We start from the raw sequence: 13,447 nt of genomic DNA on the forward strand, positions 1-13,447 counted from the left end.
GTTTTCTTTGTCTGGCAGAGTCAGTTGCAGGTTTTACAGAGGAAATAATTTTGCTGTATTTTCACCAGTATAAATGGAATGGCTTGTGTTGCCTTTTAAAACATGCCAAATTCTAATTTTTAAACAAGAAAATATGAAGCCAGTGTGCAACCTATACAGTCGCCAAAGGAGAGGTGCCACTAGCTGAACTACTCAGCTAAATGGCTGGTTTGCATTGCCCTGGTCTTTATCTAGCACTGAGAATAGACTGCTGTTTTATCCAAAGAGGAATAAATTGCTGTTATTGTGATGTTAGCCCATCACTTGGCATTGCAATTCAAGTTTTTGTGAGAAAGAAATGTATGATCTAACTGCGACTTGACCTATGCCTTCTGAGATCCATCTAGGTGCTCTAATGGAGCAGAAAAAGTGGTGAATACAAGGACATGAAAACTGATGGTGAAAAATTTGTTTAATGATAGAAGTGAGCAGAGAAGACATTTGAGAGTCGCTGCTTTTATGACAGCTAAGTTTGTTTAACGTGCAAAAGGATGCACCCCCAGTCTCTCACCTATCACTTTAATTGTATCACACTGAATACATGTTTTTGCCTCTACTAAAGATATGAGGATATATAGCTAACCTACTAATGACATTACTGCTAAAGTGGGCACAGATGATTCCTTACAGATAAACATCTGAATTTCCACAAAAGGCATTAGAGCATCTCATGGATGCACTAGGCAAGGATAAGCTTGGGTTCCCTGCAGAAAAGTCATTCTCTCTTAATCCTAGGTAGCACCTATTAAATGTTTACCATACACTTGAATCACAGCATATAACAATATATACTTATTTTAAATAAGATAATTGTGTGATTGAGTTTTTAAAAAACTCCCCCTGGTTGCAATCTGGTTTATCAACCATTTACTCAAAATTTCTCTGGGAAGGACCTATTTTGAAAGAGGCTTGGAGAACAGCAGCAGTTAGATTTAAGCCCTGATAAAGGCTCACTTTTCATTCATAGTCAGAGCCTAAATGTGCTCTTCTTGTACCTAAACAGATAATAAGCACTCAGCACACTCCCCCTCCTTGACACAGCACACTGAGACTAATCACACATAATTGGGGAGGAGGAGCAGAGGGCTGGCCACGCTATTGTGTCCAGAGGACAAACGGTCAGTTTATGCGGCTTTGGGCTGATGTAGTCATTTCTTATACATCTATAGGGAAAAAAAACATACTGTTTAAAAGGAAAAAAAGAAGGAGAGAGAGGGACAGAGAAAGGGATGGCGGATTTAATACAATTAATTGGAGGGAGATTAAAACATATGCTTTATTTATCTTTTTAACCAGGAAAGAATCATGATATTTGCCGGGTTTACTGATTAAAAACTACCACCACCAAAACAGAACAAAGACCAAAAAAAAAAAAAAAAAAAAAAAAATGAAGGAGGGATGGGTATCATCAAAAGAAATTCTGTCTCAATTAGAGGGAAAAATATTTAGTTTGTTCACCAGTCAAATTCAAGTCACAGACAGGCAGCTTATACATATTTAAAGACGAAGGTTTAGGGCAGGAAGAGCAACAAGCAGAGTGTAAAAAGAGGCGGGGAGGGAGCTGGAGAGGGCAGCTGGGGAATAACGTGGGTGAGGACAGGTGGAGTCCATAGCCCACACGTGAAATGCTGCAAAGGGGGCAGGCAGGCGATTATACCCCTTACAGATTTCTGTTTTTGTAAAAATATTCCCTGTGCACTTGATATTTTTCTTCATCTTTGAGAAGCTTAATCTTCTATCCATGTTTGGTTAAAATAAGCAGAAGCGGGTAATGAAGGTTTTCTTCATATATGTCCGGGTTTTCCTTTTTCAACTGAAAACAATAATAGAAAGAAAAAGGTAAGGGGACTCCAATTAGGGATCTTTACCAGTCAATATTAATGTTGAGTATCATGATGACTTTTACACCAAAATATATAGTTCTGGAAAAATAAATCACAGAAAAGCAACTCAAAGTAGTTCTCAGTGGCACTAATGTGACAATTCTATACATTAACATGGGGATTGTTTTTGGTAGGGGTGGGTAGGGTTTTTTTCATAAATACCCAAACTGCACTTTGACCTCTATAAACTGTGAGGCATTTGACCGAAGGCAGAGCTGGGGCTCATTCATCATCACCTGACTGGCCATTTGACATAGAAGTTTCTGCTCTCTGTACCCTCTGCCTCTGAGCAATGCCACACTATTCAGGCAGGCGGGCATTTCAGATCACTGCTTGGAGTCTGTGGCAACATCTGGGCACAGGAAAAGGCTTGTGGGGCCCAAGACACTGCAAAGGCTCTCCAGGTGCTTCTTAGGGGTTTTAACATTAATAATAAGTCACTCAAATTCTTTTTTTCTCTGAGGAGGAGAACATACTCCAACAATTAGACTAGCGACATTCCTGTCCATACTGCGCAGGGAAGTTCTGAGGATCTTTCTGTGATAAGATTTTAAAATCGTTAGGTTTCTCACATATAAAGTACACTTTTTCTTCATTCAACTGGAATAGTTTTAAAGTTATATTTATATTTATTCTAGCAAATAAAAATTTGCTATTTATAAAGACAAAATTAATATTTTTGAAGTTGGAATTTATGAGCCAATTGTTACTCCCTTTTTAGATTATAAGAATAAAAAATAAATATTTCTTTAAATTATACATGGAGTCAATTCCTTTATTGTTTAAATTAGTCAAACACCACCCACCCCACCCACCCTAAAGCAAAATGAATGGCCTCAACATCACACTCTCCCAGGTTGGTCCCTGTGGGGCTTGTTAACTTGAATGTTTTCGAAGTGCATTTTCCTTCTAAATCATATTCCCAAACCATGACATGGACATGCTGTCACTATTAAGGACAGGAGTCATGAGCCCACTTCCCCTTTTCCGCTGGGGAACATAAAGCTAATTCAGCCTTTACTTTCTAATCCACTTTCCCAAGAACTGACGGTGGTACAGTCACTGAAGTGACTTCATTCTGTTTTCTTAGATGGAGTTTGTCTGTGTACAGGTGATTTGTTGTCTATTTAGGAAGATCCTTGTGGATTTTTGCTGCTACCAAAGTAGCGAGTGTTAAGCCTAAACACGGGTCTTCCAACCTTACTATTTAGTCTAATTTTAGAAAGTGCTGAGAAAATGGCTTCACCAACTTCCCAGTCCATACCCACTGACCGGGACTTACCAACTGTAGATACCTTTGTTGCCAGTTACCCTAGTGATAGAGGGAGCTCACTGAAGTATTTTATAGAGGGAAGAGAGGACCAAGCTAGCTCAATTCTTTCCTCGGGGATTGGGGATAAGGGAAAGTTGATTACTCAGTGGCAGTCAGCTGACCTAATCACTCACAATGCACTAATATACAGAGACTCAAATGAGCTCTTTATAAAGTCCCTGAGGTAATATGTGGGATAAATAATTCTTCTGTAAATATGGGTTAGAAATCACTTTTAACTTGGATTCTATGCTGACCTCTGGAGGCCAAAGCGGAGGCTTCGTTGCTGAAAGGGGCCAGGGGCCAGCCCCGTCTTGCCTGTGAGACCTTTCCACAATGGGGAAGAGCTGACAACCCTCAAAGGCAACACTATAACCCAGCCCTGGATCATTTCTGAATCAAGCAAGTCTGTTACGTGAGGGTACTTGAACACACACAAAGCTCTTAGCCAATACTTGCTTCGATGGGGGAATGTTATGAGCTTTAAGAATAATTCCATTTACCCAGGCTATACTTCCTTGCCCAATTAATAATTACAATTTTAACAAATATCAAAAGGCACCTTGAAAGAAAATGAACAAAAAGCAAATCATGAATAAAACAATTTTCCAATTTCATAGGTTAAAACGGGCCTTTGAGGACTAAACTAAATTATATAGCTGCTATTAGTAGCATTATGCTTTACTTCATAATTGGATGTAACACGCTCAGCCTTACTACGGCGTGAACAGCAGCAGCAGGAGTGGAGTTCAGACTGTTTACCCTTTACAGTATCCACAATTATCAACAGCACACCACACAGATTATAAGCACCAGCCACTTGTAATGTGGCATTTTGAATAGATAAGCAGAAGTGCAATATGGCTGTTTTTAACACAATGTACTGACTTCACAGCCCAGCCCAAGCCTATTTTCAGAGCTATGTACAAAATACAGAAAAATAAACACTTCAGGGTGGTTTTGCGAATGTTTATTTAAAAAACCCCACGGCATGTAAAATTATATTTCAAAGAACATTTGCATGAATGAGAGTATTTTTACCAACTAGCATCAAGCCAGCTGTAATCTGGAAGTCACATCTCTACCTTACAAAACGATTTGCTATCTTACTATCCGAAAGGTTTTGAACCACACTATGAGGGCAATGAATTTGATTCTCAGCCTTGAGGAGACCAAACGGCTGGGGAGGAGAGGGAAGTGTTTTATTTTTCTCCCCTTGCAAGGATGGACTGAAAAGCAGTATTTTTAAAACATACTACACCTTTGGCTGCCTGGTTCCTGAGCACACTGGCTGCATGGTGTGGGCACAGTTTAACAAAAGCACTGGCAGAAAAGTGCAGAATGGCACCGTTTTGATTACAGGCTTGCTTTTTAACGGAAATAAAATTTCACAGTTAACAATGAGAGGTGAAAAGTTTAAGAGGCAAAGCTGTTCCTCCTGATCACTGACTGTTAATCAGCTTCATGGGTGGTTGCCTAAATCTGTAGATTTTTTTTTTTTTTTTTACCTTGCACTACTGCCAAGTAACTAATTTTTCCCCCTGTTGTAAGAGGCGGGGTGAAAAACTCGGCTTCGAAGGCAGCTGTGTATGAGTGACGCGAGGCACTAATGCAGAGGGCAAAATTAAAATTCATGAATCTCTTCACGACCATTTGTGTAACAAGATTAAGACGGGACAGCGGAAAAGAGCGGCATTATCAGGCGTCTTACAGTCCTCCAGCTGGTTACGCTCTATTCCAACACAGTAGGGCTAAGAGGATAACACGCAGCCTGAAGGAAAACGCCGCTCCTCCATTGGGGAGCAGCGCGTCCCAGGGACGAGGGGGCTTTGGCCAGAGATGGAGAGGAAGAAAGCTGATTGCTGCTCAAGATGGAAAACTTTTAAGCCCTGGCTATTAGCACGCGGCCAACAAAAGCTGCCAGGGTGGAGGCTCCCAGCGACCGCGTCCCGGGCGGGCGGGCAGGGCTGGAGGGGGCAGAGGTGCTGCCTTGGGCCTCCGCCTTCGCGCCCTGCTGCAGGGCATGGGGCTGGGCGAGGAGCAGCGGCGCTGCCCGCTCCCTCCAGCGTGGCCCGCGGCTCACTGCTCCGGCCCCTGGGCGAGCTCCTCCTGCAAAGGAGCACGACTGCACGTGCCAGCCCAGTCAGCACACAGTATCCCCGCTGCTGGAGCAGGTACAGGAGGGACCAGAGGCATTCTTTTGCTAGAAGCAGAACCCCACACCAGCTGAAATCGCTCTCATTATTAAATTTTATATATATATATATATATATATATATATATAATGGGCGCCCCTTTGTACCTTTTATCCAGGATGTGCCAACTCTGCAGAATATTCTTCTAGGGTTCTACACTCTCCCCACCCCCAACAATGAAGAGAACTATTTCTTAGTCCAATGTACCAATGTCAGCAAACTGTGAATTTGACTTTTCAGCAATTATGACCAGAGAAAAAATAAGGCCACTTATTTATGTGCTTTGCTTAGCAGGGTAGTGTACAACGTTGGAAATAAAAAGAGGAGGTGTGCTGGCCACCAGGCGCTAACACTCTAAAATTCTAGACAAAGGAGAGGTGGGCATGCCTGGCATGTCCCAACACTCCTCAGATCTTTCAGGGAGGAGACAGAGGGTATCAGGCACAATGCTGAACATCTTTGCTGGTGGAGAAACCCACGCCTTTGCTCTCCTGAGCTGTCACTGGGAAACTAAAAGCATTTGTTGTTCTAGGGGGAAAGTGAATGGCACGACATTGAAGCAGCTGTCAGCTGATCCTTGTAGTTCCAACCCGACCCTGGAGAGAAAGCCACATTATTTCTTGGGGTGGAGGAGTCCAGGGAGCCAGGAGGGACCCTTTTCCTACCAGGTAAAGCCCCGCTTTTTTTTTAGGGGGAGGGATTGAAAAGGGGAAAACATCATTCTAGAGAGGCTGGTAAGATCTGAATCACATACCATCCTGTTTTTATTTTCTGATTGTGAGCAATGGGCCTGACTCCACCAGTGAGAGGACGCGATTTAACTCTTTCAGTTCACAAAGCACCATTTTTCCCCCAGAGGCTAAATGGAACCTTAAAGATTTAAATAAATAAATTCATTTCCAGAAAGTGAGAATTTCTTTCTCTTGCTTGGAAGATCAGATTAATTTTGCATACATTTTTCCAAAAGCCAACACACTTCTACATTATATTATAGTCCTGGGTAATAAAGGATGCTGTTCACATTGTCCCAGGAGAAAATTAAGCTTGGGCCTTTATTTTTCTGCAGTTACAACTTGTGAAATCATGACAAGTTAAAGTCTCTTGCCAAGGTCAGACTAGCTCAGTGAAGGGAGATTTCTGTAGGGCACAAAATTACTGAAATAATACATGTTATACTAGTCACTGTGACATGTACTACTAGCAAACATGAGAATCCTAAAAAGTTTTCAGTGAAACACTCGCCTCTCAGTGTCCTATATTGCTCTATACCTATAAATAATAAAAAGGCTGATAACATTGCTTTATGTAAGCAGGCTTAGAAATCACTCTCAGATAAGTGCTTTTGACCTAAATCTTGTAGCGCCTCGATCTGACATATAACCCCACAACTGTGAAATTCTGTATGAGATTTAACAGTCTCAAACTGCCAACTGACCCAGCTATAAAGCAAGCAAAGATAAAGATTTACAGTCCAACATGATACAATTAGACATTCACCTTCTATTTATTTCAGTGCGGCTAAGCATTTAACCTACTTAAAAGCTGAAGGTTTTTCATTAAAATATAAATGCATGTTTATCATTCATTCTATGCCACCTCCCCTTGCATCCTACAAATTAGTCTATTATGAATGAAAAGATTAGTTTGTTTCAGAGAAAAGAGTAAACAGGAATGGTTTCTGTAAAATCCTTCTAGACATGCAAAGATAAAAGATGGCTTTACCACACAAAATAATCAGATACAAATAGCTGTTCAGAAGCAACACACCTAAGGAGTACTTTAATCAAATATTTAGGTTACCTGCCAAAAAGACCATGATCTCTTCAAAATGCAATGCGGATTAAAGTGTTATCTAACACAAGCAGAAAACTAACCTTGGAGTGGAAGTTTGAAATGTGTTCATCATAATTTTCATGTCTTTGGATAGAGAAACCAGCTTTTTCAGCTAGATTGCAAAACTGGTTTAAAGTATTCCCTCGGCGTGGGGCAAATACCATTGCTTTCCCCTAGAACAGTAAAAAGGAAATTCACACATTTTAAAACCGGAAGGTAACCAAACATAACAGACATTGGTCAAAGTATTTAATGTACTGCTCTCAAGTAGAAAAACTCGATTGTTTTTGAGATGTCTATGCAGGATGGACATTCACAGTGAGAATAATTTCCAGGAGAGATAAGAATCGATTTCACATCCAAATGGCCAGTTGCTGTGTTATATCTTTTTCAAATAATACTTATAAAAAACAAAATGTGGTTGAAAGCTGGTGTTCTGAACGATATGCATTGTCTCAGGTCCAATGGGTTAAGCCATTGACTAGATTTTAGAGTAACTTGTCCAGGGCAGTGCCATTCACCTTGTGACTCCTTAGCACCTGCCAACACTTCCCCAACACAGTCCCGGGGCATGTGACAACAGATGCTTACATCTGTTAGTTTTTTGCGCCCTGAAAATTCAGTACCAAGAAATCCTTCATAGAGACAATTCCTCTTGGAGAGTTTTCATATTTCAGTCCGGCCCCTAGCCTTTTCTGTGACCACGCTGTCAGATATAGGCTCCAGGATCTTGGTTTCCAACTTTATTGAATCCCTCATAATGGTCATCACTATAGCAAAGCAGTTCCTCATAGTATTCACATGATTGCTTTTCAAAGAAAGTGGTATAATGAGGGTAAACAGGCTTTTCTAAATAATTCACACAATCTTATGTGATTGTTGCAGTGGGGAGAACGGGAGGACCTGAATAAAGTATGTACTGGATTTCAGAAGACCATCTGACATGAAACTTCACAATGACCATTTGTTAACTATTGGATGCATGTGGATTTTTCCTCCCTCTCAGGTGTGTACAGAATGGCCAAACTTCAGAATCTTCTTCTTTTTTTTTTTAAATAAAGATGGCTATATGCTTCTATTACTCTCAAGGTTACACTTCACCTCTGTGAAATGCCTCTTTAGGTTTTGAGGGTATCATGAAAATATATCTGAGTTTCTTATGAAGGGTGGTTTATCATTCACACCAGCCAGCCATTTCTTGAGCACCTGGTAGTCAGACCTGGGCTAGGCATTCATATAAACATCATCTCCTTTAGACTTTTTTTTTGAGACAGAGTCCCACTCTGTCACCCAGGCTGGAGTGCAGTGGTACGATCTCAGTTCACTGGAACCTCTGCCTCCTGGGTTCAAGCGATTCTCTTGCCTCAGCCTCCCAAGTAGCTGGAATTACAGGCACAGTCCACCATGCCTGGCTGATTTTTTTTGTATTTTTAGTAGAGATGGGGTTTTGCCATGTTGACCAGGCTGGTCTCGAACTCCTGACCTCAGGTGGTCTTCCCACCTTGGCCTCCCAAAGTGCTGGGATTACAGGCATGAGCCACCGTGCCCAACCCTCCTTTAGTCTTTAAACCACCCTATGTTGTAGGTATTATCAACTCTGTCAGTGAATGATCAGAAGCCCCAGCACTGATGCTCTCTCCACTACGCTACATGTCTCCTTATTAGGAACAGTGATGACAATGATAATGATAGCTACCACTGTGCTAGGTGCTTCACAAATCCTCCCTTTAATCCCCTCAGCGATCTTCTCAACAACCCTGTACAGTAGACATTGCATTTTACAGATGATTAAACATACAGTGAAGAATTTGAAGAATATAAGAAGGAACTGTGGCAGAAAGGACTCTGGACTTAAGGGGAGTCTCCACCATTAAACAGCTGTGTCACCTCAGGACAATCAGAAAATAATCATAGAACTTTTGAGTTAGAGGGAAGCTTGGAAATAATGCAGTCCAATCTCTCCATTTTGTAGATAAGAACCTTAAACCATCCTCGCTGATCCACTGAGTTTTCTCATCCATCAAATGGGAATAACAAAGCCTGCCCTGCCTTATTCACCCCCACAAATTGTGAGGATCAAATGCAGAATGTGAAAATAATTAGAAAGATTATACTGACGTAAGATTAGAAAGATCTACACCACCTAACAGTGCTCTAAAAATGCTATCAATTCTCTCTCCCTCTCCCCTTCGCCCTCACTTACCTGTAAGAAAATACGTGGCTACACTGTCCTGGGCATCAAGTGTGTTTTCATACTGTGTTTACATCGGCCTGTACACACTCAGGCACATAATTATAGCAGCACCAATCATGCCACTATACTTACGGTTCTGTCAGCTTTTTCAATATTAATTGCTATTTTCAGGCAGTTTTCAAACTTAGCCGCAAAAATTCATTTTTATGTGAAACTAGATATAATACATGGTCTCAGCAGGACAGCAAAAGTCTCCATTAGAAAAAAAAAAAAAAAACAACAGGGAATGCTGGTAGGTCATTTTAGTCATTTCTAAGAGCTGGTTGCCATTCTGGATTTTTGAATAATGGAAGCTGTTTTATTTAAAAGTCACCCGCAAAAAATTGTCTCACAGTAACACTTGAAGAGTTGGTTTTTAATAGCTATTATCTAAGCTGCATATCTTCATGTTCACAAGGCTACAGATTTCTAGGTTGGGCTGATCCTTGCATTGACAAAGCAATGCATCTCCACATGCCCTGGTTGGGGTAAGCTGTAAGGGACAGCAGCTAAGCACGTGACAGCACTCTCTGCCTAAACATCCCTTTCCTCCTTCAGCTCTCAGTTTACCTGTCCTTCCCTAGCCACCCTGTTCAGAACGCAGCCCTTGCCCCATCACTCTCCAATCCCTCGCCGGGCTTATTTTTGTTCTTAGCACTTACCACCAGGGACACACATTGTATCCTTGTTTGTTATTGCCCTGTCTTCTCTGGCTGGAATGCATACTCCATGACAACAGGATCTTCTAATGTTTTATTCACTACATTTTCTCAGTGCCTAGCACATAGTAAGCACTCAGTCAATATTTGATGAGACAATAAACTAAATCCAGAAGTTGAGTAATCTAAAGAATTTGAGTCTTTGGGAATTCAAAAGCCATGTTCTATTGCTTATTCCTTTGAAAAGATTTTCCCGAAAAGCTTTTACAGAGTCAGCTGCTATGATGGGGTTTTAGAGAGCAGCATTCTGCGCACAACTCTGTACCCACGAGAAAGAGAAAGACTGGGCAGTAGTTTTCATCTCTAACTACTTAGGAGTTTTGTTTTCTTTTTCAGTTCATTGAATACAGACACTTTTGAGATGTGGATTAATAGTTAGGATGAAAAATAGCCCCATCATCCATTCATTCACTGAGCCCTACTGAGTGCCAGCATCTCCCCTCCCCATAATGAATGGTTTTAGAAGACCCCAGTATCCCCAGGGGAGAGAACACATTACAGGTGGAACAGTACAATCAGAGGAATATGCTTTACAATTTCAGCTGCACAAATCAAAACAAGAAAAGGAATATGGATTTCAAATTAGCCCATCACTTTAGAAAAATTATTTTCAATTTGCCAAAGCACAACTTTCTAAGCATTCCGTTGCAGAATTATTTTAAACTCAGAATGAATACTCAACTGAATGTAACACTTTGACTGATGAGCGGAAATTTAAGAGAATTCATTTATTCCTGGAGAGGGAGAAGTTCCACTAAACCATAGTGATACTGTTTACCTCATGAGCTCAGTTGTTGTTATTTTGCTAGACTAATCTATACTTATACATTAAAGGGAGTGTACTTCTGGAAAAAATTGGTATGCTTCAGATTTATTTTATTTTATTTTATTTATTTATTTTTTATTATACTTTAAGTTTTAGGGTACATGTGCACAACGTGCAGGTTTGTTACATATGTATACATGTGCCATGTTGGTGTGCTGCACCCATTAACTTGTCATTTAACATTAGGTATATCTCCTAATGCTATCCCTCTCCCCTTCCCCCAGCTTCAGATTTATTTTAAAAGGAATATGCTATGCCAATAAAATGCATTAGGGGAGGGAGACCAAGACAGAGGAAGCACTATTCTCACATTTAGTTTATTCCTTTTTCATTTCCAAGCAACCAAACTATTAAATACCAATTCTATGTTTAAGTTTATGCTTATTTTCTATTTCTTTGTTGTCGTTTATAAAGATGAGGTCTTGTCATGCTGCCCAGGCTGCTCTTGAACTCTTGGCCTCAAGCGATCCTCCCACCTTGGTCTCCCAAAGTGTTGGGATTACAGATGTGAGCCACTGTGTCCAGCCTATTTTCTTTACCTGGTTTCTGAAATGCAGACTTCACTTGCTTCCTCTCCTGGCATCTCTCTCAGTCTCTGTCTCCTTTTGTAGCTTCTCTTCTCTGACCTGTCTTTTAATTGTCAGTGGTCCTCAGGGCTCTGCCTACTTTTTCATCACGTTCCATCTAATTCTAGGCAATTGTACTGATGTCCATGGCTTCAGCTATCACTTATACACCAATAACTCCCAAGGCTGTAACTATAGCTTTCACCATTGCCCAGGGCTCACACCTACATTTTCAAGTGCCTACTACATCTCTGCATGTGGGTATTCTGAAAATACCTTTAATCCATTTTGTCCAAAATATAACTCAATATTCTTGACTGCTAACCCCTACCCTTCCCAGGGAAGGACCCATCAAATGCAGCACACACACACACATACACTCAGATATGCAAACTGAGTACCTCTTAGGTACCAAGCACTTCCGTATCTGTCACTTTTGAAATAAAGCTGGAAACTTGGGAACCATGGCATTGCCCTTCAAGACCTCTCAGTGCCACATCCCCCTACCTGCATCACTGTCACTTACTGCAGGTGGTTCTCAAACTGTGTTCTGAATTGCTTCAGGGGTGGCCTGGAGGGATAAGAGGAAGACCAAGACAGAGGAAGTACCAGTCTCACATTTAGTTTAACTAAAGCTGCATCATTTTTATCTGTTTTGTAATTGGGGTGCTGGCTAAAAAGGTTTGACCAAAGCATTCTGCCATTTAAACAGGGTTTGAAAACCTTGACTTAGGTCCCACCTTCTTGGGATGGCAGGCAAAGCCCCACGTGACCGGCCCCATGCCTTTATCGCAGCCTGGTCTCCTGCTACTCCCTCACACACATCTTGGGCTCTAGTCAGGCCAACCTCATCACATCCCCCATCTGTTCTTTTATGTATCCTGTGCATTCAAACATGCACATGCTCCCCTTGGGTGGAATGCCTCTCTCACCTCCAGTTCTCTGTCTGCCTGGTTACTCTTACTCATCCCTCGGCACCCAGGTTAGACTCCCTGCCCTTGTGATGCCTTTGCTGACTTCTCTGGCCTCCATACTGTGCCTCCTCCCCAGTTGGCCACCTCCACTCCCTGCCCCCAAGGGTTGCCCACACCTCTGCTGTGCCAATCACACACCACCAGGTGATTGTCTCTTGCTTGTCTCTAGACTGTGAGCCCCTCCAGGGTAGGGTTAGGTCATATCTAACTCTATCCCCGGGGCCTGGCACAGTGACTGGCATCTGAGAGGCACTCAATAAATGTTTGCTGAGTGGAACGCTCAGTGAATATCCATCCATTGTCCTCTTCTCCATTTTCAGGTCTTCACTAGCTCCTAAATGGATGATTCCAGGTGGATATTGGTCCACACTGGACCTCTGAGGAGCTTCATTGCTTTCAAGCTCTCCCTTACTCCAATCTACCCTTTATGCTATGGGCAGAGTGATCTTTCTAGAAGGTACACCTGACCACAGCACTGCTCAAAAACTTTCAATGGCTCTCCATTACCCATACAGTAGAGCCTGGTCTCTTCATCACAATGTTCTTGGCCATTCATAACTCTTTTTTTTTTTTTTTTTTGAGATGGAGTCTCGCTCTGTTGCCCAGTCTGGAGTGCAGTGATGCAATCTCCGCTCACTGCAAGCTCCACCTCCCGGGTTCACACCATTCTCCTGCCTCAGCCTCCTGAGTAGCTGAGACTATGGGCGCCTGCCACCATGCCTGGCTAATTTTTTGTATTTTTTAGTACAGACAGGGTTTCACTGTGTTAGCCAGGATGGTCTCGATGGACATTCATAACTCTTTAACTTCATCTTCCTGCCCTTCCCCAACCCTAACCTCAAAACCACAGACACTCTCACACTCCAG

The 13,447-nt window shown here is 41.8% G+C and overlaps 1 protein-coding gene across 6 annotated transcripts in view; it reads right to left on the bottom strand.

The window, feature by feature from the left end:
* Nucleotides 1-1,290: 1,290 nt before the first annotated feature.
* CAMKMT (calmodulin-lysine N-methyltransferase) overlaps nucleotides 1,291-13,447 on the bottom strand; it is a 417,874-nt gene continuing 405,717 nt past the window's right edge. For 4 of the 6 annotated variants that reach the window (XM_054473836.2, XM_054473833.2, XM_063648765.1 and 1 more), the window contains one exon: nucleotides 1,291-1,852. In XM_054473836.2, coding sequence (XP_054329811.1) covers nucleotides 1,849-1,852 — 4 coding nt within the window. In that variant the 3' untranslated portion in view covers nucleotides 1,291-1,848. Of the gene's footprint in view, nucleotides 1,853-7,303; nucleotides 7,436-13,447 lie in introns of all 6 variants that reach the window. The other 2 variants (XM_054473831.2, XM_063648762.1) reach the window with 1 other exon arrangement.

This window comes from Pongo pygmaeus, chromosome 12 (assembly GCF_028885625.2).
Source record: "Pongo pygmaeus isolate AG05252 chromosome 12, NHGRI_mPonPyg2-v2.0_pri, whole genome shotgun sequence".
Classification (NCBI taxonomy): Eukaryota; Metazoa; Chordata; class Mammalia; order Primates; family Hominidae; genus Pongo; species Pongo pygmaeus.